The sequence below is a fragment of the Salmo trutta genome, chromosome 34 (genome assembly GCF_901001165.1).
Source record: "Salmo trutta chromosome 34, fSalTru1.1, whole genome shotgun sequence".
NCBI lineage: Eukaryota > Metazoa > Chordata > Actinopteri > Salmoniformes > Salmonidae > Salmo > Salmo trutta.
The window spans coordinates 32,670,904-32,694,825 of NC_042990.1; the positions used below are offsets into that span (position 1 = coordinate 32,670,904).

General features: G+C 42.9%; 1 protein-coding gene across 2 annotated transcripts; it reads right to left on the minus strand.

Annotated features, from left to right (window-relative positions):
* Positions 1-4,996: 4,996 nt before the first annotated feature.
* LOC115174044 (src-like-adapter) lies at positions 4,997-18,127 on the minus strand. 2 transcript variants are annotated; one of them, XM_029732662.1, is made up of 8 exons: positions 17,108-18,127; positions 12,652-12,749; positions 12,291-12,387; positions 9,646-9,732; positions 9,363-9,466; positions 8,887-9,021; positions 8,027-8,159; positions 4,997-7,778 (listed from the first exon to the last, which is right to left on the minus strand). In XM_029732662.1, exons 2-8 carry the CDS (start codon positions 12,722-12,724, stop codon positions 7,562-7,564), a joined length of 846 nt encoding a protein of 281 aa, XP_029588522.1. In that variant the 5' UTR covers positions 12,725-12,749; positions 17,108-18,127; the 3' UTR covers positions 4,997-7,561. The 2 variants fall into 2 exon arrangements, with proteins under 2 accessions (XP_029588522.1, XP_029588521.1); XM_029732661.1 differs by lacking the exon at positions 17,108-18,127 and adding an exon at positions 13,588-13,716.
* Positions 18,128-23,922: the final 5,795 nt, after the last annotated feature.

Sequence of the window (23,922 nt, forward strand, 5' to 3'; positions counted from 1 at the left end):
TGTTGAGTGAATTGTAATATTCTGTTCTCTATTCAGCTCACGGCTGGATGCGGTCATGGACGGATGTGCCACAACCAGTCATAACAGGGCAGGTCATTAGCACAGTTGCACCACACAGCTCTGAAAGGCTAGATTGCTAAATACTTTGAGTAGAATGTTTGAAATCCAATATATTGGACAATTATTGAACATTATACTCTTTGAACTCAGTAGCAGCTGCAAGTTCCAAATACATACTGTTGATGGATGTTGTAGATTATTTTAAGGTTGCTATGTACAGTATATCTTAGGTCAGCCAACAGTCAATAGCCTTCCACACTGAGAGTTGATTCTGTCCAGTAGTACTTGTTTTACAGTATTATCCATCTCAATGTCAAGATTTATACAATGGGTGGGTCTAATCCTGAATGCTGATTGGTTAAAAGCGCATTCCAGCGGCCTCCCAAGTGGCGCAGTGGTCTAAGGCACTGCATCGCAGTTCAAGTCCAGGCTCTGTCGGGGGGGGGGGGAGGGGGGTGACCGGCTGATACATGGGGCGGCGCCTAATTGGCCCAGCGTCGTCTGGATTAGGGGAGGGTTTGGCCGGCAGGGATGTCATTGTCTCATCGCGCTCTTCTCCATAACCAGATTGGATGCTTGCAACTTGGTTGGATTTTTTTGTTTAGATTGCTTAATTGTGTTATTAACATGCTGAAAGGCGATCTGTGCCTCTATGGCTGGTAAGATTTCAGCAGCTATCATGTTTTCTGCTCCTCCAGAGGATGGTGAAACTAATGAGCTACCAACTCTGGATGAGCTCCCCCTTCCCCCTGTAGATATGGATGATGAGTAATGATTGAAGGTTGTTTTCTTTTAACAAGTTAAGGGTAAGGTCATCTAAACCCTTAATCTGTTTTCCATCATGTGGAACACTGAGCTGATGAGCCAGCTTGGCATAATTGTTAAACAACTGGGTTTTATATTTTGACTTGATGTCCCAGGGGCAGTTAGAAAAACATAGGTCAACCCAACCCAATTGTGGTAAGAGATATGGAAAAAATGGTTAACATTGAGAGATTTATTCACATCTGAATCTACAGATCCCTTGTGTATGTGTGTGTATTTTTGATACTCACTCCCATTGGTTATAACCTTTTTGATTGTAGATTTTAGCTTTATTATGATTTTCTATATTGATGTAGTTAATATAAGTATAACGTTTTATTATGATTTATTATAATGATGTCATTTGATAGAACCTCCTTTTGATAGAAGCTCAAATCTAATGCTTACTTTAAAATGTAATTATTATTATCACTCAAGTTCTCTTTGTGCATCTTATCTTTGGTGTCATAAACAATCCTTGGTACCTGCTTGTGTCTGGTGAAGAGATGGGGGGGAGGAACATCTGGCAGAATGCCCAGAATATGTTCTTTAAGTTAAGATAGGAGACAGAGCTAGTCACATGTAGGAACCGATCCAATGAATCGTCTTTATGTAGGTTTAGATAGCAGTATATAAAACTCTATGCCCTTTTGGAGCTCACTTCAGGCCGGTACTTATGCATCTAGTCAGAGATTCTGGGTTCGAGTCCAGGCTCTGTCGCAGCCGGCCGTGACCGGGAGACCCATGGGGCGGCGCACAATTGGCTCAGCGTCGTCCGGGTTAGGGGAGGGTTTGGCCGGCAGGGATGTCCTTATCCCATCGCACACCAGCAACTCCTGTGGCTGGCTGGGTGCAGTGCATGCTGACACGGTCGCCAGGTGTATGGTGTTTCCTCCGACACATTGGTGCGGCTGGCTTCCGGGTTATGTGGGCATTGTGTCAAGAAGCAGTGCGGCTTGGTTGGGATGTGTTTCGAGGGACGCACAGCTCTTGACCTTCACCTCTCCCGAGTCCGTACAGGAGTTACAGCAATGAGACAAGACTGTAACTACCAATTGGATAATGTGAAATTGGGGAGAAAACAGGGTAAAAAAAATAGATTTGACTGTGACCTCTTGCTGACAATAAAGAGTGATTCATTTAATATTGACTTTGAGTGTCCTGTGTAAGAATTTCCACAACATAATTATTGAATATTGTAAGATCTTTTATTGTCTATTTATATACTTATATATATTTATCCTACGGTTCTGACTTGGTGTACAGGGAGAACGCTGTAAGAATGGCCCATGTACAGCGACTACGTCCGTCCTAGTTTTCTCATTAATGTCTTAATCAAAGTTACAGATTGCCTTTTATCCGCTTGTCATCCCCTTATGCCATAGTTTGTTCATCTCAATTGTCATTAGAAACCACATTTGTTTAAGCAAGTCAGCCATATCAGCAATGTTTTTTTTTAAAAGCAGTAAATGAGGCTCAATGAACTTTTTCGCTGCCAGACAAGGCTCTGCTGATAGCCAGGTGTCGTAGTGGTAAGGTGTTGGGACTGCTGTTGGGACACTGCTGTTGGGACAGCTTTATGTAGGCCCTAATTGTTTTTGGGCACTGTTTGTCACTGTTATAGTGCAAGTAATGTATTGTTTAGCGTTGTGTTGTTCAGTGGCATTGCTGGAATGCATCCCCCAATTTTTTAAATGTTTTTTTGCCCCACCAAGATGTACATGCTAAAATCGTCACTGCTAATTTGAAAAGGAAAAGTAAAGCAACAGGACTGCAACGCAAACGGCACACTATTCCAGGGTCCATATGGCAGTAGTGCAAAACGTTGAGTGTCGAGAAGTTGAGCCTCCAGAGAGCATGATCCTGTCAGATGTTGAGCCTCCAGAGAGTCTGATGCTGTCAGACATTTGGATAGCTGGGTCTGTTTGGGTCTGGGCCTTCAGAGCTGAGGATGAGGTTAGATTAGAAAGGCCTGGGGGGGGTGTAAAAGATGAAGTACGACTCTGAATCCATCAGCGTTCCTTTGTTTTCATTCTCATTCATTGTTTTCCTTGGTGCTTTAGATACAGTGTGACATCAAAGAGACCACAGGAATAGAACGGTGGAATCAGAACTGTAGGAGAAGAGATTAGAAAGGTAGACGAGAGAAAAGAGAAGAGAAGAGGAGAGAAAGGAGAGAAGAGAATTGGAGAGAAAATAAGAGAAGAGAATTGGAGAGAAAATAAGAGGAGAGAAAGGAGAGAAGAGAACAGGAGAGGAGAGGAGAGAAGAGAAAGGAGAAAATAAGAGGAACGGTGGAATCAGAACTGTAGGAGTAGAGAAGAGGAGACGAGAGCATATAGTTTGGTATAGAACGGTGAAATCAGAACTGTAGGAGGAGAGAAGAGAAGACGAGAGCATATAGTTTGTTATAGAACGGTGAAATCAGAACTGTAGGAGGAGAGAAGAGAAGGAAAGAGGGGAGAAAGGAGAGAAAAGAAGGTGAGAGAAGGTGAGAGAAGGTGAGAGAAGAGGAGAGAAGAGGAGAGAAGAGGAGAGAAGAGGAGAGAAGAGGAGAGAAGAGGAGAGAAGAGGAGAGAAGAGGAGAGAAGAGGAGAGAAAAGGAGAGAAGAGGAGAGTGTGTAGTTTGTTATATTCCCAGGATTTCTACTCCCATCTGAAACAGAGTCGGTCTTGAGGTTCTGCTGGGATAGAAGACAACATGTACTATCCTGTGAGGGTGTCCAGTTCTTCAGTTTGTTCATGTTGAATTGATCCTGTCTTCTGCTCTCTTCGCCTGTCATGTTCTATTGTTTTGGTCGACACATCCTCACGTCTGTGTGATCGTTGGCAGAGCATTGAGGTATTCCTTTAACAAATCTGCATTTGTTAAACACTTAAACATTTCTGTGATTTCTGGGAAATGCTGTCATTTCTTGTTAGATGTTTGCTTGTGAAAATGTGAAATCCATGGAAAAGGGAAAGGGCTTGTCACATTGGAGGGAAATACACTGAATGAACAAAACTGACAAGCTGACAAGCAGAAATCTACATCACCAGACAGGTGATGCTTTAGCAATGACGTTAACTAATGCTACAAACAGTAATGAAACCAGACTAGCAGAGGCTGTTGTGTTGACACCACAGCATCAGCATCCATCTGCTCTGCTAAAATGATGAGGCAGCTAGGGTAATATCCGTTTAATGGCTTTCCCTGACTGTATAGATGATTGTATAGAAGACTGTATGATGTGGCTTCAAGCAGCTGTTCTGGTCTGCCCCGCTCATAACGCAAAGTACAGCCACCAACTGTTTCACACATGCATAGTGCCTTGCAAAAGCATTCATACCACTTGGCATTTTTCCTATTTTGTTGCATTACAACCTGTAATTGAAAATGATATTATTTGGATTTAATGTAATGGACATACACAAAATAATCAAAATTGGTGACGTCAAATTCAAAAATGTACTTGTTTTTTTTAAATAAATTAAAACTTAAAATGGAAAAGTGGTGCGTGCATATGTATTCACCCCCATACTATGAAGCCCCTAAATAAGATCTGGTGCAACCAATTACCTTCAGAAGTCATATAATTAGTTAAATAAAGTCCACCTGTGTGCAATCTAAGTGTCACATGATCTCAGTATACACACACACACACCTGTTCTGAAAGGCCCCAGTGTCTGCAACACCACTAAGCAAGGGCCACCACCAAGCAAGCGGCACCATGAAGACCAAGGAGCTCTCCAAACAGGTCAGCTGGAGCAGTTTTGCCTTGAAGAATGGGCAAAAATCCCAGTGTCTAGATGTGCCAAGCTTATAGAGACATCCCAAAAGACGTGCAGCTGTAATTTCTGCAAAAGGTGGCTCTACAAAGTATTGACTTTGGAGGGGTGAATAGTTATGCATGCTCAAGGTTTGAGTTTTTTTGCGTTATTTCTTGTTTGTTTCACAAGAAAAAATATATTGCATCTTCAATGTGGTAGGCATGTTGTGTAAATAAAATACAACCCCCCCAAAAATACATTTTAATTCCAGGTTATAAGGCAACAAAATAGGAAAAAAGGTTGGTGAATACTTTCGCAAGCCACTGTACACACAGACACGGACTCTCTCTCTCTCACAAATATTCACACACACACAATCAGCTGTTTTAGTTGGCCTTGCAGATATTTAATGGTGGCATTTAAAGCAGACAAAACAAATATTAGATCCCGTCGTGAATTCAATAATGAGAAAGTGCTGAGTTTGTAACGAGTCAGCTCTCACTGTGAGGAGTTCCTACAGGTGACTGAGAAATCTCATGAAATCTAATGAACTGTATGGCCATGTTGCTGACTTTGTAGCTTCAATGGGTTCCAGATACAACATTTGTAGCCTGCCAAGTTCATAAGTAATACTCATCTTGTTCTTTTCTGGATTTCACTGGTGATTGTCTTGAGGAAAGTGGAAGAATGGACAGTCATAAGGTTCCTCGTAAACTTCCTCATAATGTTTAAAATATCCAATGTTGGGTTATGCTGGCAAAGTTCACTGTATAAACTTTAGTCACTTCTAGAAATCTTATCAGCATGGATAGGGTTTCTCCTTAGAATACTACACGACTACTGTACATGGTTCCCTGCTTCAGACTTGCATTCTCAGAGCTATTCGGAAAGTACTTTATACAAGGGTTAAGCCATGTTTCCATGCTTGGATATTGGTCAGTTTGAGGCCTTAAAGGGATACTTCAGGATTTTGGTAATGAGGCATTTTATCTACTTCCCCAGAGTCAGATGAACTGGTGGAAACCATTTTTATGCCACTATGTCCAGTATGAAGGACTTTATAGGTCGTTTTGCGAGTCAATGCTAACTAGCGTTATGTGCAATGACTGGAAGTCTATGTGTATCTGCTAAGATGCTAGCAGATACCATAGACTTCCAGGCATTATGCTAATGCTAGGTAGCAATTGCGCAAGTGCTAGTCAGCCACTTCCTTCAAACTGCACACAGAGATATAAAAATGTTATCAACCAGTTCATCTGACTCTGGGGACATAGATAAAAGGCCTCATTGCCAAAATCCAGAAGTATCCCTTTAAGTGATAATGAGGAAGTTGTGAAGACAGAGGTATGATAAGTCCATTGTGGTTGTACATCTTAGTTATGGGACATTGTTGCTTTACTTCCCCACAACACAATTGAGACAATTGGAATTGATCTGTTGCATTATCATTGCATCAGACAGAGTTGATTAGTTCACATCCTAAGATAAGACAGCAGCTTTCACAGTAACAATGAACTAATCAGCATCACATATGGCCGCCATAAGGCCTTGGCGAGACAATCAACCACAACAACAACACACTAGACAATACACAGACTCAGACTGAGGTAAATCAGAACCTTTAAACTGTGCTGTTTTCTCGAATGTTTGCTTGGATTCGGGAATGCTATGTTGATTCCTATTCAATTTGGTGCAGGCTTGAAGCCCTGGGTTACTTTCAAGAGGACAACTTGTTCTGGGCAGTCATCTTTGATGTTTTATCATCTGCGTGCAGTTCTAGCTTCTTTGGACGTAACTCTCCATAGCCCTTCCAGAAATTATTTGAAACAGTATGTACTCACTAGTCTCTCGTGAGTCGTGACAGAAGAGCTGGCCAGATCACACACAAGATTTGGTTCTGGTTTGCCGAGATTATACAATACCTTACTTTTATTTATATGAACAACATGAACTCGACAGAAATCACTTTAAAAGGGGTTAGGCTAAAGCTTCTGAAGCTGGTAACCATTGACATTTACACACGTCGACAGACACACACATCTACAATAACAACAATTGCTCCCCGGGAGCCGATGGCGTCGATTTAAGGCAGCCCCCCGCACCTTTCTGATTCAGAGTTGGGTTAAATGTGGAAGACACATTTTCAGTTGAATGCATTCAGTTGTGCAGCTGTCTAAGTATTCTCCTTTCCTTCCATTTTTCTTTCCCCAGAATATTACACATTCACACAAACACCCACAACACAGCATTCAAATATTTTATCGACTGTCATGATGTACGACTGTCATGATGCTAACATGTGTTGTACTTTTGCAGGACACTCGGTCAGTGCTCTGGACTCTGGACGGACCTCAACTTCACTGTTGATTTTTCCCACTGAGCTTCCAATTCCTTATCAGTTCAATCCCAAAGGTTCAGATAAGGAGCAGTGTGTGTATCTCGTAACAGAGGTTAACATTTAAATAGGGACTCTGGCCAGCGTGCAAGCAAGATTTGGTTCTGGGTGTCGAGATCAGAAGAAAAAATGTTAGTTTATCCAGTTCCATGGTTCAAAGTGATAATTTCTGTGTCGAAGTCTGGGTCCTTGAGCCGTTGCTCCTCTAAGTCTCATAGTCTTTTTTTAAATGTATTTTCTGTGGGCTTCATTTCTGTTATTGAGATAGGAGAGTGAAGAGGCGACAAGAAAGATAGCAAGTCAGAAAGGCAGTGGGTTGGATTCGAACCCATGCCGAATCTGGTAGCCTAGGCCAGTTCTTCTCAAACCTCTCCTCAGGGACCCCCAGACGTTTCACAATTTTGTTATAGCCCTTACTAGCTGATGTGATTCACCTAGTCAAGTACATGTTGACAAGTTGAATCAAGTGTGCTAGCTCTGGAATAGATAAAATACATGGACGTCTGGGGGTCCCCAAAGAGAGGTTTGAGAACCACTGGCCTATGCAGGCCACTACGTATCATAGTCCTCCTCCAGGTCCATATGGCTGAGACTGTGGGAGGTGACGTAGACGGATTTATTCTTCTTCTTGTGGTTCTTCTGCTGCTGTCTAGGGCCCGGAGCCCCGGCAAGAGAGAGGTAAGAGGCGATGCTGTTCCTGACTCCATAGCTCACCATGGTGTCCCTGTTCTGCTGCCCCTGGGGAGCCCCTGCACTGATCAGATCTTTCCTTTTGATTGAGAGAGAGAGAGAGAGAGCGAAAGAGAGAGTGCGAGAGAGAGCGAGAGGTGATTAAAACGTGTTTGAGCCAATCATCATCAGGATTCAGGATGCAGAGTCACATCTGTCAAGTGTTCCCGCAAGCCAAGTTTTCCATTGGCCAAGTCAAAAGCAGGACTACAATTTCATTGGATAATTGGAGAGATCTGAGAGCAACAATGATGATAGACTCTAAACTACTGAACTGTGAGTCCGTACCTGTCTACTTTCTTCCAGTCAAAGTTATTGTGGCGCATCACTACAGGGGGTGGCTGAGTGGTGGTGTCGAGGAGGTTGGCGGTCCCACACAGACACGGGCCAGTGAGAACACAGCACAGCCCATCTGCAGAGTCTAGGAGATCAGAGATGTGTTAGACACAGACATATAGACAGTCCCCCGTGTTAGACACAGACATATAGACAATCCCTCATGTTAGACACAGACATATAGACCTCCCCCATGTTAGACACAGACATATAGACCTCCCCATGTTAGACACAGACATATAGACAGTCCCCCGTGTTAGACATATAGACAGTCCCCCGTGTTAGACATATAGACAGTCACCCGTGTTAGACATATAGACAGTCCCCCGTGTTAGACACAGACATATAGACAGTCCCCCGTGTTAGACACAGACATATAGACAGTCCCCCATGTTAGACACAGACATATAGACAGTCCCCCGTGTTAGACCCAGACATCCCCGTGTTAGACACAGACATATAGACATCCCCATATAAACAAGCATATGTGCTCACAAATGCTCGTGCCATGAACATAAATACACGCGAACGCGCACGCACACACACACACACACACACACACACACACACACACACACAAACACAAACATCTGCCTTCTAAAACATTCATGTTACAGTCAATATGAAAGACCTAGATTCAGTAAAAATATGTCCACATGGTCATCAGCAACAAAACCATCACTTCCTGTCTTGTTCTTAGTGTGTACTCTAGGCCAAAGCACAACGGAACGTAGCAAGCATCTGATAAGAAGAAATCTATTTAAAAATGCTTGAGGTTATTTTCAGTGTGTCTGTCTCTGTTTTAGACTCACCACAGTAGTGGTTGACCATCTCTTCCAGGCACTGGAATGTCAGACGAGGAGAGATATAGTACCAGCCGTTGTTCTCCAAGCGATAGATTTTATAGTGCTTGATGGATCTGTGCTTTACAGACATGGAGTAGACACCTGCACGTACAATATACAGATGGAATATCTTATTTTGAGCTAGTTTCCTACAGCAGGAAATAATACTGCAGCAACAGGAAATTTGAATTATTGCGTAGGGGTTGATTGTGCGTTGTTCGTAAGTGAAAATCAAGTCTAAAATGTCAAAGTGGAAATGACAAACTTCAGAAGCCTTTTTAAATCTCAAACATACTACAAGTTTGAAAATTCTCCTGCAACAGGGTGATCCAATGAAGATCCTACATCTGTAGGCCTAAATAGATCCTCATAGATACCCATCTACTACCATCCTACCGACCTCCTGTATAACTTGGTAGGGCTTTAAAAAGTCATGGGCTCACCTCTCTGCTGTGTGCTCTCTCTGATCATGAAGGATCCCACTCTGTTTCCAGGGAGGCGAAGTAGTTCCTCAGCCTTCTGCCTCGCCACTCCCTCAAACAACCATCTTAGAACATACATTTACATACTATATGATATACAGTAGGCATATTATATTATGATGCGATAGTCTTTCTGGTTGCAACTAATTTATTCTTTAATTTTATTGACACTTACGAAACATTTTAGTCTCTATATGAATCTTTGTAGACTGAATGTTAAGCAGTGGAAGACAACCATGCTTACCCATGGTAGACTTTGGCAACATAGTTATTAGGGATGTAGTTCTCCCTTCCTGATTGGCCAGACCGGACTCTCCACCAGTTACCTTCCCTAAAGAACGCACACAAATTAAAAGGGGAACTGTGACTGAAAATAATCTGAAATTGTAGTTCCCCATATTGTATTAAAGCTGCAAGACAATAGTGCTATACATCTCATTTCCCCCAATGTGTTCATTCTCTATTGTGCATGTTATTGCTTGCACAGCTTTGTATTGTAATGTTGCATAGCTTTGTATTGTACTTTGGTTTGCACTGTGGCTTGCGGGAGTTTTTGTGTGTCGTCCTGTGTCATCTCGATATCTATGTCTATAACACTATAGCCTTCCCTGTAGCTCAGTTGGTAGAGCATGGTGTTTGCAACACCAGGGTTGTGGGTTCGATTCCCACGGGGGGCCAGCACAGAGGAAAAAAAAAAGAAAAAATATGTATGAAATGTATGCATTCACTACTGTAAGTCGCTCTGGATAAGAGCGTCTGCTAAATGACGTAAATGTATAAATGTAAATGTACACAGGAGGCCGCTAAGGGGAGAACGGCTCATAATAATGTCCGGAACGGAGCAAATGGAATGGCATCGAATACTTGGAAACCATGTATGTGATACCATTCCACCTTTTCTACTTCAGTTGTTACCACTAGACCGTTCTCCCAAATTAAGGTTCCACCAACCTCCTGTGCTCTGTAACTGTGCATCTATCAATTTCTGCTCTAGGAAGTGTTTAGTACATATATCTTTAAAAGTACTTTCCTCACCATCTTAAATAAGCATGCCCCTTTCAAAAAATGTAGAACTAAGAACAGATATAGCCCTTGGTCCACTCCAGACTTGACTGCCCTTGACCAGCACAAAAACACCCTGTGGCATACTGCACTAGCATCGAATAATATCCTGCGATATGCAACTTTTCATGGAAGTCAGGAACCAATACATAAAGTCAATTAGGAAAGCAAAGGCTAGTTTTTCAAACAGATATTTGCATCCTGCAGCACTAATTCCAAAAAGTTTTGGGACACTGTAAAGTCCATGGAGAGTAAGAGCACCTCCTCCCAGCTGCCCACTGCTCTGAGACTAGGAAACACTGTCACCACTGATACATCCACGATAATCGAGAATTTCAATAAGCATTTCTCTACGGCTGGTCATGCTTTCCACCTGGCTAACCCAACCCAACCCCGGCCAACAGCTCTGTACCCCCCGCAGCAACTGGCCCACCAAGCCCCCCCTGTTGTCCGGACCTCTGGCAATCTCTATGGGGGTGCCACAGGGTTCAATTCTCGGGCCGACTCTTTTCTCTGTATATATCAGTGATGTCACTCTTGCAGCGGGTGATTCTCTGATCCACCTCTATGCAGATGACACCATTCTGTATACTTCTGGCCCTTCTTTGGACACTGTTAACAAACCTCCAAACGAGCTTCAATTCAATACAACACTCCTTCCGTGGCCTCCAACTGCTCTTAAATGCTAGTCAAACGAAATTCATGCTCTTCAACCGATCGCTGCCCGCACCCGCCCGCCCGACTAGCATCACTATTCTGGACGGTTCTGACTTAGGTATTTATAGTTGTCCACATATTCTAAGTGTCTGGCTAGACTGTAAACTCTCTTTCCATACTCACATTAAGCATCTCCAATCCAAAGTTAAATGTAGAATCGGCTTCCTATTTCACAACAAAGCCTCCTTCACGCATGCTGCCAAACCCTCGTAAAACTGACTATCCTACCGATCCTTGACTTCTGCGATGTCATTTACAAAATAGCCCCCAACACTTTACTCAGCAAATTGGATGCAGTCTATCACAGTGCCATTCGTTTTGTCACCAAAGCCCCATATACTACCCACCACTGCGACCTGTATGTGCTCGTTGGCTGGTCCTCGCTACATATTCGTCGCCAAACCCATTGGCTCCAGGTCATCTATAAGTCTTTGCTAGGTATAGCGCTGCCTTATCTCAGCTCACTGGTCACCATAGCAACACCCACCCGTAGCAGGCGCTCCAGCAGGTATATTTCACTGGTCATCCCCAAAGCCAATTCCTCCTTTGGCCGCCTTTCCTTCCAGTTCTCTGCTGCCAATGACTGGAACGAATTGCAAAAATCACTGAAGTTGGAGATTTATATCTCCCTCACTAACTTAAAGCATCAGCTGTCAGAGCAGCTCACCGATCGCTGCAGCTGTACACAGCCCATCTGTAAATAGCCCATCCAACCAACTACCTACCTCATCCCGATATTTGTTTTTGTTTTTCTGCTCTGTTGCACACCAGTATTTCTACTGGCACATCCTCATCTGCACATATATCACTCCAGTGTAAATTGCTAAATTGTAATTACTTCGCAACTATTGGCCTATTTATTGCCTTACCTCCTTACTTAATTTGCACACACTATATACAGATTTTTCTATTGTGTTATTGACTGTACGTTTGTTTATCCCATGTGTAACTCTGTTGTTGTTTTTGTCGCACTGCTTTGCTTTATCTTGGCCAGGTTGCAGTTGTAAATGAGAACTTGTTCTCAACTGGCCTACCTGGTAAAAAATGTGCAGACCACGGGTTTATACAGTAATTGCTTTCACAGACAGACAAAGCATTGACTGTACTTACTGAGACAAGACCCTCAGCTTCTCTCCCATCTTGAAGATCGGCTCACTGATGTCTGGAAAAGGATAGTCATGGAGAACAACAAGTGTGTCGTCTTCTCCTGCTCAGCAACCACCAATGTTACACAATTAGATGGACATCAACATTAGCACAGGCGACACTTAGTGATGCATTTCCTGACATGAAATGTCTTTTACTTCTAATTGACTTCCAAGTGAACGATATCAAACATTTATACACTTTGATAAGGGTATGTTGATTGAATTCCAAGTACTGTAGTGTAATCATCATATCTGTTAAAGCCTCATCACATTATATTTACAAACTACAGTATGATATAGCAAATAATTACTTTAAATCTTACCCTTTATTGCGCTGTCATGGCAGTTTGTATTTGTTTTGTTCCTATTTTCCACACCCCTCATCACATTCCCCATAGTGGCACTCCAATGGGGTCAAGCTCTGAGGACACACAGACAGATGGCATACAGTAGCTATTCATCAAGTCATATCAACACGCATACTCCCTCCTATTTCTGGCCAGGGAAGCCAGTGTGTGTGTGTGTGTGTGTGTGTGTGTGCACGTGTTGTAACTTCCTACTAACGGCCACAGTGCTATCTCGACCAGGACACTCACAGTAAATGGGGAAGTTGAGGACAGGCTCTCTGTCAAGCACAACTTTCCATCGTACCCTTTCTTTCCTCTTTCTAACTTATGTTACAACATGTGTTGACTAACTTGAAGGTCCACCTGTGTGGCTATATTGTGTAGCTAGAAGAAAAAGAAACGCACACCTATTAAGGCGAGGTGCTGGCTAGCGGAGTAGAAAACTTGAAAATAAGGGAGAGCCGCACACTCTAGGAGCTCAGATGCAAAAATGTAATATCCAACGTTTCGACAGCCAAGCTGTCTTCATCAGGGTATGATCAAACACTGCGAGATGACACATTTATATAGTGTCAAAAGACACACGGGTGTCTGTAATCATGGCCAAGTGTGGCCTAATATAATTGGTTAATTCTCAAATATAAAAATGGCATACAAAGAACAGCATACAAAAAAAAACAAATGGATAGCATACGATCATAGATTAATTTTAGACTACACAAGCTTACAAACAATTACAATGGCAAAGTCATTTTTTTGCATCTGAGCTCCTAGAGTGTGCGGCTCTCCCTTATTTTCATATATTGTGTAGCTAACATGTTTTTAACTTCACCCATAACCCAATGTGTTGGTGAAATCTGATTAAATTCATATTTTCCAGGTTTCTATCTATCTTATCTATCTTAGCTTCACCTTATGGAGTGGGTTCCGTAGTAAACTGGAGTAGCAGGGATGGACAGGGTTCCGTAGTAAACTGGAGTAGCAGGGATGGACAGGGTTCCGTAGTAAACTGGAGTAGCAGGGATGGACAGGGTTCCGTAGTAAACTGGAGTAGCAGGGATGGACAGGGTTCCGTAGTAAACTGGAGTAGCAGGGATGGACAGGGTTCCGTAGTAAACTGGAGTAGCAGGGATGGACAGGGTTCCGTAGTAAACTGGAGTAGCAGGGATGGACAGGGTTCCGTAGTAAACTGGAGTAGCAGGGATGGACAGGGTTCCGTAGTAAACTGGAGTAGCAGGGAGGACATTAAGGGCTGCTCTATTGCTTGAGCAGTCACACAAGTTGAGCCTGCTCTGAGGTTGCCCCATTGGGAAGGTTTTTCTTTTCTTACTGATAACACCCAAAATGCTCAGAATTCTAGTAGTCAGGTCTTTCTGCCCCCCCCCCCCCCCCCCCCTTCTGAACACCCCAAAATAAATATACGCCCTATTAAATAATAGGCCCTATTAGTAAAACTATAGTAACCAATAGCCCCTCTGTTGAGAAGAGAGCATAAGAAACAGAGACACGGTGGAAACAATAAGATAATATACTACATTACCAAATGTATGTGGACACCAGCTAGTCAAACATGTTATTTGAAAATCATGGGCATTAAGATGCTATAACAGCCTCCACTCTTCTGGGAAGGCTTTTCACTAGATGTTGGAACATTGCTGCAGGGACTTGCTTCCATTCAGTCACAAGAGCATTACTGAGGTCGGGTACTGATGTTGGGCGATTAGGCCTGGCTCGCAGTCGGCGTTCCAATTCATCCTAAAGGTGTTCGATGGGGTTGAGGTCAGGGCTTTGTGCAGGCTAGTCAAGTTCTTCCACACCGATCTCAACAAACCATTTCTGTATGGACCTCGCTTTGTGCACGGGGGCATTGTCATGCTGAAACAGGAATGGGTCTTCCCCAAACTGTTTCCACAAAGTTGGAAGCACAGAATTGTCTAGAATGTCATTGTATGGTGCAGCGTTAAGATTTCCCTTCACTGGAATTAAGGGGCCTAGCCCGAATCATGAAAAACAGCCCCAGACCCTTATTCCTCCTCCACCAAATTTACAGTTGGCACTATGGATTTGGGCAGGTAGCGTTCTCCTGACATCTGCCAAACCCAGATTTGTTTCCACTGCTCCAGAGTCCAATGGCGGCGAGCTTTACACTACTCTAGCCGACGCTTGGCATTGCGCATGGTGATCTTAGGCTTGTGTGCGGCTGCTCAGTTTTGGAAACCCATTTCAGGAAGCTCCCGACCAGCATTTATTGTGCTGACGTTGCTTCCAGAGGCAGTTTGGAACTTGTGGTGAGTGTTGCAACCGAGGACAGACAATTTTTACACGCTACGCATTCGTCTGCCCCAAAATTTGCCATTCTATGACGGTGCCACAATGAAAGTCACTGAGCTCTTTAGTAGTGTTTGGAGATTGAATGGCTGTGTGCTCAATTTTATACACCTGTCAGCAACAGGTTGGGCTGAAATAGCCGAAGGGGTGTCTACATACTTTTGTATATATAATGTATCTTTGTTAACTTGGATGATATGATAGCAAGTTATTCTCATGCTGTGCATCAATGCTATTTATATTCAGAGTAAAAAAGTATATTTGGCCATATGTGACCAGCAGTAATTGTCAGAAATCACTTCTGGCTAAATTACCAGTGGAAAAAGTACCCAATTGTCATATTTGAGTAAAAGTAAAGATAACTTAACAGAAAATTACTCAAGTAAAAGTGAAAGTCACCCAGTAAAATACTACTTGAGTAAAAGTCTGAAAGTATTTGGTTTTAAAAATACACTACCGTTCAAAAGTTTGGGGCCACTTAGAAATGTCCTTGTTTTTGAAAGAAAAGCAACATTTTTTTGTCCATTAAAATAACATCAAATTGATCAGAAATACAGTGTAGACATTGTTAAGAAGAGTTTCAGAAGAAAGTTATTTGTTTCTGGCCATTTTGAGCCTGCGCAAGCGTTGCAAAATAAATTTAGAAGCCTATATTATAAAATTATTGCACCCACACTGCTCGCGCACGCCAACGAGCGTCTGCGTTGCCAAGGGCTAAAATAGAAGTCAGTTCTATTTGTGACGCAGATCACGGTGCAAGTCCTGCCTCTCCCATCTCCTCATTGGTTTATGGAAGCAGGTACTCATGTGCCATCTCCTCATTAGTTATACCCACGTGGGTGACTGAACGACGAACGAGGTTGGTGGCGGTAATGCACCTAATTTATGAAAGTTGCCAATCACATTATAAAGTCCAGAGAAGAAAAAGCCTGGAAGGAGGAGAGATGACTAGAAACGATTTGGTTGACCGTTTTATATGTGGATTAATTGTCGAAGTAGAGGACCTTGTGCATTTCAGGTAAAATAACTTAATGTTTATATCCCAGGACAAATTAGCTAGCAACAGCAAGCTAGCTAAATAGGACAAATTAGCTAGCAAGTGCAAGCTAGCTAAATTGACATAAATGTTGTCCCCAAATTAATGTAATTGGTTCAGAGTTTGTTTTGATATTTTAACCTGCGTGTCGTCATCGTGTTTGGTTTGGGGGGACAAAATAAATGTATGCACGATGGCGCACGCGCGCAGCCGGTTTGGGTTCCGTGTTAAGAAGGCCCGTTTTATTGCTTCTTTAGTCAGAACAACAGTTTTCAGATGTTCTGACATAATTGCAAAAGGGTTTTCTAATGATCAATTAGCCTTTTAAAATGATAAACTTGGATTATCTAACACAACATGTCATTAGAACACAGGAGTGATGGTTGCTGATAATGGGCCTCTGTACGCCTATGTAGATATCCATAAAAAATCTGCTATTTCCAGGTACGATAGTCATTTACAACATTAACAATGTCTACACTGTATTTCTGATCAATTTGATGTTATTTTAATGGACAAAATATGTGCTTTTCTTTCAAAAACAAGGACATTTCTAAGTGACCCCAAACTTTTGAATGGTAGTGTAAGAATCAAAAATAATTCCTTATATTCCTTATTAAGCAAACCAGATAGGACCATTTTCTTGATTTTTAAATGTACGGATAGCCAAGGGCAAGCTCCATCACTCAGACATCATTTACAAACTAAGCATTTGTTAAGTGAGTCCGCCAGATTGGAGGCAGTAGGGATGACCAGGGATGTTCTCTTGACATACGTGTTAATTTGAATATTTCCTGTCCTGCTAAGCATTCAAAATGTGCCGAGTACTTTTGGGTATCAGGGAAAATGTATGTATGTACAATTGTCTTTAGCAATGTAGTGAAGTAAAAGTTGTCAAAAATATAAGTACTCAAGTAAAGTACAGATACTTTACATGACTGTAAATGACCTTTTAAAATGTGTGTTGTTACTACTACAGCATATATTTTAAGCATAGATATGTAGGCTTAGTACACTTCTACCATACATATACTGCAATAAATGCGTGATATAGCCTGAATAAGTCACCTATCTGCTCCTGAGTCCTGTGGAGTCGTCAGGCTTGGAGGGCCAGTAGCAGGGGGATCCTGAGTCCTGTGGAGTCGTCAGGCTTGGAGGGCCAGTAGCAGGGGGATCCTGAGGCCTGTGGAGTCGTCAGGCTTGGAGGGCCAGTAGCAGGGGGATCCTGAGGCCTGTGGAGTCGTCAGGCTTGGAGGGCCAGTAGCAGGGGGATCCTGAGGCCTGTGGAGTCGTCAGGCTTGGAGGGCCAGTAGCAGGGGGATCCTGAGGCCTGTGGAGTCGTCAGGCTTGGAGGGCCAGTAGCAGGGGGATCCTGAGGCCTGTGGAGTTGTCAGACTTGGAGGGCCAGTAGCAGGGGATCCTTGTTGAACATGGTCTTTGGCTCTGTGTGTTGGAGATAAGCCAGAGGGAGCATGTCATCTACACTGATATACTGTTACTAATCACGGACAGCGTTTCACAGTTCACACCCTCAACTGATGCACTGTAACAGTGAGGCAAGAGCACTTCCTCTGGCCACACACACACACACACACACACACACACAGTCACGATACAAGCCACTGGTTGGGCTCACACACATTGACCGTGTTCCAAAGCATCAAATATGTGATGCATTGTGGGTAAATTGTGAAACAGAGCACAAGATCTATGAGAATGTTCGAGTTCACAGACAAGAACTAAGAGAACATACTAACTAAAAGTACATGGCGTTTTTACATGTTGCATTTCAATATTTTTTCAGTATATGTTCTGTTGAACCCTGTCATCCTTTGTAATCAGTATTATCTCTCTCTCTCATATTCTACATAAGGCTCCTGTGCTGGCTAGTGTGCCCAACAGAAGCTACCAGTCACCACCTTCTATGTGTGGTCGAGCTGCAGACTCATATAAGAACCTATTGAGCCAAGTTATTTTTTTCCAAATATCACTGTGGTTAAATGGCTAGCTGCTGCAAGCTTTTTTTGCCAATAGCACTGTAGTTAAATGGCTAGCTGCTGCAAGCTTTTTTTGCCAATAGCACTGTAGTTAAATGGCTAGCTGCTGCAAGCTTTTTTTGCCAATAGCACTGTAGTTAAATGGCTAGCTGCTGCAAGCTTTTTTGCCAGTAGCACTGTGGTTAAATGGCTAACTGCTGCAAGCTATTTTTCCAAATAGCACTGTAGTTAAATGGCTAGCTGCTGCAAGCTTTTTTGCCAATAGCACTGTGGTTAAATGGTTAGCTGATGCCAGCACAAATGTATTGAAGTTGCAGCTAACAAAGAAGAGACACAGGGGGCTCTGACTCCGTGTGTGTGGTCAGTGTTGCATTTGGAGAGCAAAACCTTTAATCCGGAGGAAATAGAATCACAACATGTTATTGTATACATCACCACTGTCTTGAAGTCTCTTTCCATCCTTCCATGTTCCATTTAGCAAAGCCCTATAGTTCTCCAGTCCAAAATAAAGAGTATTTTCTACCTCTCTACTGGTGGTTTTAATAACAGTCTGTGGATCTGCCCTTTCCTCCTAGACTGTCTTCTTATCAGTCCAACAGGCCTGTTGTAGATTAAACTGTAGGATGGAGAGAGTTTGTTAGACAGTGTGTCACAGATTAATGGTACCCACAAATAGGATACAGGTCTGCTCTTTGGATGTGTAACACGTAACGTGTTTGTGTGTGAAGTAGTCACGTGCACATTTCTCTGTGTAGATCAAAAAAGTCTGAAAATGATCAATGAGTGCATTTCTTCTCACTGCTCTGGAAAAAGTTTTTTTTTTTTACCCCAGTAACCAGTTCTGATTAAATATGGTGCCTTGTTTTTGCCAAAAATAGTGTCAATGTGAAACTCATGTGAAGTTTTAGCTTTTAACAGAGGTATGTAGATGCTATCTACATGAAGTAGTCCGAAATAATAAGTATCTATAGTTCACACACAACATACTTGGATCTGTCCATTTGAAACCATCAGATCTTGCTCTGTTGACACCTTCCTGACTTTTTATTGGAGGATAAATGGTCAGTACATTTCTATTGAGCCTTTTGTCTATAGTGATGTCAAAGATGGCGCACATAGTCTCTGAAAGTACACTGAGCTTCATTTGCCTTTATAAAACTCGTCATTATCTAAGATCATGGAATTCAGGAAGTTTTGGAAGTTGTTTTGGAACTTGATATCCTTGTATTGCCTTGAGGGAGAGGAGAGACTCACTATTGCATAGAGCATAAGTTGGCAGGTATTGGTTTGATGCTGGTCAAGTGTGGGACTGCAGCACTCTCTATCTGGTTTCCTGCACATGTGTGAGGCCTGAGGTTAGAGACACTGAGTGATATATGAACATACCACAGACTTTAAGGTCTTACAACACAGCTAATCTCTTCACCTTCAGCAGGTATTTAGGTTCCTTTCAACAAATGTTTCAGCAGTAGAGCGCCTATAGAAAGAATATCCACCATATTATTGACAACGTAAAACCCTCCATGTGATTTTCCATGGTCTACCCAATATAGGTTATCAATAAAACATTTTTTAAATGTATTTTGTTTTTAACCTTTATTTAACTAGGTTAAGTCAATTAAGAACAAATTATTACTTACAATGATGGCCTACCCCGGCCAAACCCGGACGACGCTGGGCCAATTGTAAATTCCAATTTTTAACATCTTTAATTTCTCCTTTGGATAATAAACAAAAAAAACACACAATGACACAGGCTTATATCCAAGTAGTGCAAGAGGTGGGGCCAGGTGCCGGGTGTAACTGTTGAGGTAGGAAGGAAATGTTCATTGTGGTCTGGAACTAAAATAAACTGGGCAATAACCTAACATTTTTGTCAGGATGTAAAAATTGTGCTTTGTTTGTATGCTCCTTATCTGAGAGATTCTGATCTTGTTTAATTGGTTTGGATATATTCAATAGTAGGGGTGTAACGGTTCACCAAACCCACGGTTCGGGACATATTATTGTTTTGGTATAGTGAAAACCCTTCAGAAAGTTGAAGGAAAATACGAATCACTTATGCATTTTGTTCATGTCTTATCATCTTTGGCAAATTAATGAATGGTCTACTAAATTCAATACATATAGTTGATTTCCTACTAAATGCAATACATTTAGTTGATTTCCTACTATGTTCAATGTGCTTCTTCTGGGAAGCCAAAATGTTCCCACACTGGAGATTTAAATGATGATGGAGGATCTGGTTTATCTGCCCCACCACTCGCCATCATACAGACAGAACTACTTCCCGGCTGCGCCTCACAAAAGGATCGTTTGAAATGGGCCAATTAAGATTTGAATTTTGATTAGAACATGCCCTTATGCTCTAGTGTTTTAACGGAATAGCCTACAATGTATTTTTAAGCTCAGATCTTCTCAAGAGGCATACAACGTAGTGTAGGCATAGCCTATAGGTCTAGTGGTTTTATTTTGTCAAATCAAATTGTATTAGTCACATGCGCTGAATACAACCTTACAGTGAAATGCTTACTTACGAGCCCATAACTAACAATGCAGTTTAAAAAAAATACAGATAAGAAATAAAAGTAACAAGTAATTAAAGAGCAGCAGTAAAATAACAATAGCGAGACTATATACAGGGTGGTACCGGTACAGAGTCAATGTGCGGGGGCAACGGTTAGTTGAGGTAAATGTACATGTAGGTAGAGTTATTAAAGTGACTATGCATAGATGATAACAACAGAGAGTAGCAGCGGTGTAAAAGATGGGGGGCAATGCAAATAGTCTGGGTAGCCATTTGATTAGATGTTCAGGAGTCTTATGGCTTGGGGGTAGAAGTTGTTTAGAAGCCCCTTGGACCTAGACTTGGCGCTCCGGTACCACTGGCCGTGCGGTAGCAGAGAGAACAGTCTATGACTAGGGTGGCTGGAGTCTTTGACAATTTTTAGGGCCTTCCTCTGACACCGCCTGGTATAGACGTCCTGGATGGCAGGAAGCTTGGCCCCAGTGATGTACTAGGCCGTTCAAACTACCCTCTGTAGTGCCTCATGTAGAGATCAAAGTAGGCAGGACATACTGCTTCGGTAACTACCCTGAACAACAATATAAATGCAACATGTAAAGTGTTGGTCCCATGTTTCATGAGCTGTAATAAAAGCCCCAGAAAGGATCCATACACACAAAAAGCTTATTTCTCTCAAATTTTGAGCACAAATCTGTTTACATCCCTGTTAGTGAGCATTTCTTCTTTGCCAAGATAATCCATCCACCTGACAGGTGTGGCTTATGGAAACTGATTAAACAGCATAATCTTTACACATGTGCACCTGGTGCTGCGGACAATAAAAGGCCACTTCAAAATGTGCAGTTTAGTCATATAACACAATGCCACAGATGTTTCAAGTTTTGAGGGAGCATGGAATTGGCATGCTGATTGCAGGAATGTCCAACAGAGCTGTTGCCAGATAATTACATGTTAATTTCTCTACTATAAGCTGCCTCCTACGTTGTTTTAGAGAATTTGGCAGTACATCCAACCAGCCTCACAACCGCAGGCCACGTGTAACCACGCCAGCCCAGGACCTCAACATCCAGCTTCTTAACCCACGGGATCATCTGAGGAGGAGGAGGGGGGGTGCTGAGGAGTATTTCTGTCTGTAATAAAAATGCATTCTGATTGGCTGAGCCTGGCTCCCCAGTGGGTGGGCCTATACCCTCCAAGGCCCATCCTTGGCTGCACCCCTGCCCAGTCATGTGAAATCCATAGATTAAGGCCTAATTTATTTATTTCAATTGAGTGATTTCCTTATATGAATTGTAACTCAGTAAAATCTTTGAAATTGTTGCATGTTGCGATTATATTTTTGTTCACCTTTGACTTTTTTCACATTTAGTTACGTTACAGCCTTATTCTAATATATATATATATATATATATATTTAATTCCCTCATCAATCTACACACAATACCCCATAATGACAAAGTGAAAACCGTTATTTAGACATTTTTGCACATTTATACAAAATTTAAAACAGAAATACCTTATTAACGTAAGTATTCAGACCCTTTGCTAAATTGAGCTCAGGTTCATCCTGTTTCCATTGATCATCCTTGAGATGTTTCTACAACTTGATTGGAGTCCACCTGTGGTGAATTCAATTGATTAGACATGCTTTGTAAAGGCACACACCTGTCTATATAAGGTCCCACAGTTGACAGTGCATGTCATAGCAAAAACCAAGCCTTGAGGTCAAAGGAATTGTCCCTAGAGTTCCGAGACATGATTGTGTCGAGGCACAGGTCTGGGGAAGGTTACCAAAACATTTCTGCAGCATTGAAGGTCCCCAAGAACACAGTGGCCTCTATCATTCTTAAATGGAAGAACCACCAAGACTCTTCTAGAGCTGGCCGTCCGGCCAAACTGAGCAATCGGGGGAGAAGGGCTTTGGTCAGGGAGGTGACCAAGAAACCGATGGTTGCTGTGACAGAGTTCCAGAGTTCCAGAAGGAAAAACATCTCTGCAGCACTCCACCGATCAGGCCCTTATGGTAGAGAGGCCAGAAGGAAGCCACTCCTCAGTAAAAGGCACATGACAGTTGGAGTTTGCCAAAAGGCACCTAAAGACTCTCAGACCATGAGAAACAAGATTCTCTGGTCTGATGAAACCAAGATTGAACTCTTTCGCCTGAATACCAAGTGTCACGTCTGGAGGAAACCTGGCACCATCCCTACGGTGAAGCATGGTGGTGGCAGCATCATGCCGTGGGGATGTTTTTCAGCGGCAGGGACTGGGAGACTAGTCAGGATCGAGGGAAAGATGAACAGAGCTAAGTACATAGAGATCCTTGATGAAAACCTGCTCCAGAGCGCTCAGGACCTCAGACTGGGGCGAAGGTTCACCTTCCAACAGGACAATGACCCTAAGCACACGGCCAACACAACACAGGAGTGGCTTTGGGACAAGTCTCTGAATGTTCTTGAGTGGCCCAGCCAGAGCCAATTGAACATCTCTGGAGAGATCTGAAAGCAGCTGTGCAGCGACACTCCCCATCCAACCTGACAGAGCTTGAGAGGATCTGCAAAAAAGAATGGGAGAAACTCCCCAAATACAGCTGTGCCAAGCTTGTAGCATCATACCCAAGAAGACTCGAGGCTGTAATCACTGTCGAAGGTGCTTCAGCAAAGTACAGAGTAAAGGGTCTGAATACTTATGAGGAATTTCTAAGCAAACAGCTGGAGGCAGGGCTTTCTCCTATAGAGCTCCATTTTTATGGAATGGTCTGCCTACCCATGTGAGAGACGCAGACTTGGTCTCAACCTTTAAGTCTTTACTGAAGACTCATCTCTTCAGTAGGTCATATGATTGAGTGTAGTCTGGCCCAGGAGTGTGAAGGTGAACGGAAAGGCTCTGGAGCAACGAACCGCCCTTGCTATCTCTGCCTGGCCAGTTCCCCTATCTCCACTGGGATTCTCTGCCTCTAACCCTATTACAGGGGCTGAGTCACTGGCTTACTGGTGCTCTTCCATGCCATTCCTAGGAGGGGTGCGTCACTTGAGTGGGTTGAGTCACTTACATGGTCTTCCTGTCTGGGTTGGCGCCCCCCCTTGGGTTGTGCCGTGGTGGAGATCTTTGTGGGCTATACTCGGCCTTGTCTCAGGATGGTAAGTTGGTGGTTGAAGTGATCCCTCTAGTGGTGTGGGGGCTGTCCTTTGGCAAGGTGGGTGGGGTTATATCCTGCCTGTTTGGCCCTGTCCGGGGGTTCGTCGGATGGGGCCACAGTGTCTCCTGACCCCTCCTGTCTCAGCCTCCAGTATTTATGCTGCAGTAGTTTGTGTCAGGGGCTAGGGTCAGTCTGTTATATCTGGAGTATTTCTCCTGTCTTG

Bases quoted from the DNA above. Each gene is read 5' to 3' on its own strand.
- LOC115174044 (XM_029732662.1), bottom strand. From the start codon at position 12,724: ATGGGGAATGTGATGAGGGGTGTGGAAAATAGGAACAAAACAAATACA. The intron at 9,022-9,362 runs GTGAGCCCATGA...TTGTACGTGCAG, and splicing joins AGAGAGCACACAGCAGAGAG to GTGTCTACTCCATGTCTGTA. The intron at 7,779-8,026 runs GTACGGACTCAC...CTCAATCAAAAG, and splicing joins GACTGGAAGAAAGTAGACAG to GAAAGATCTGATCAGTGCAG.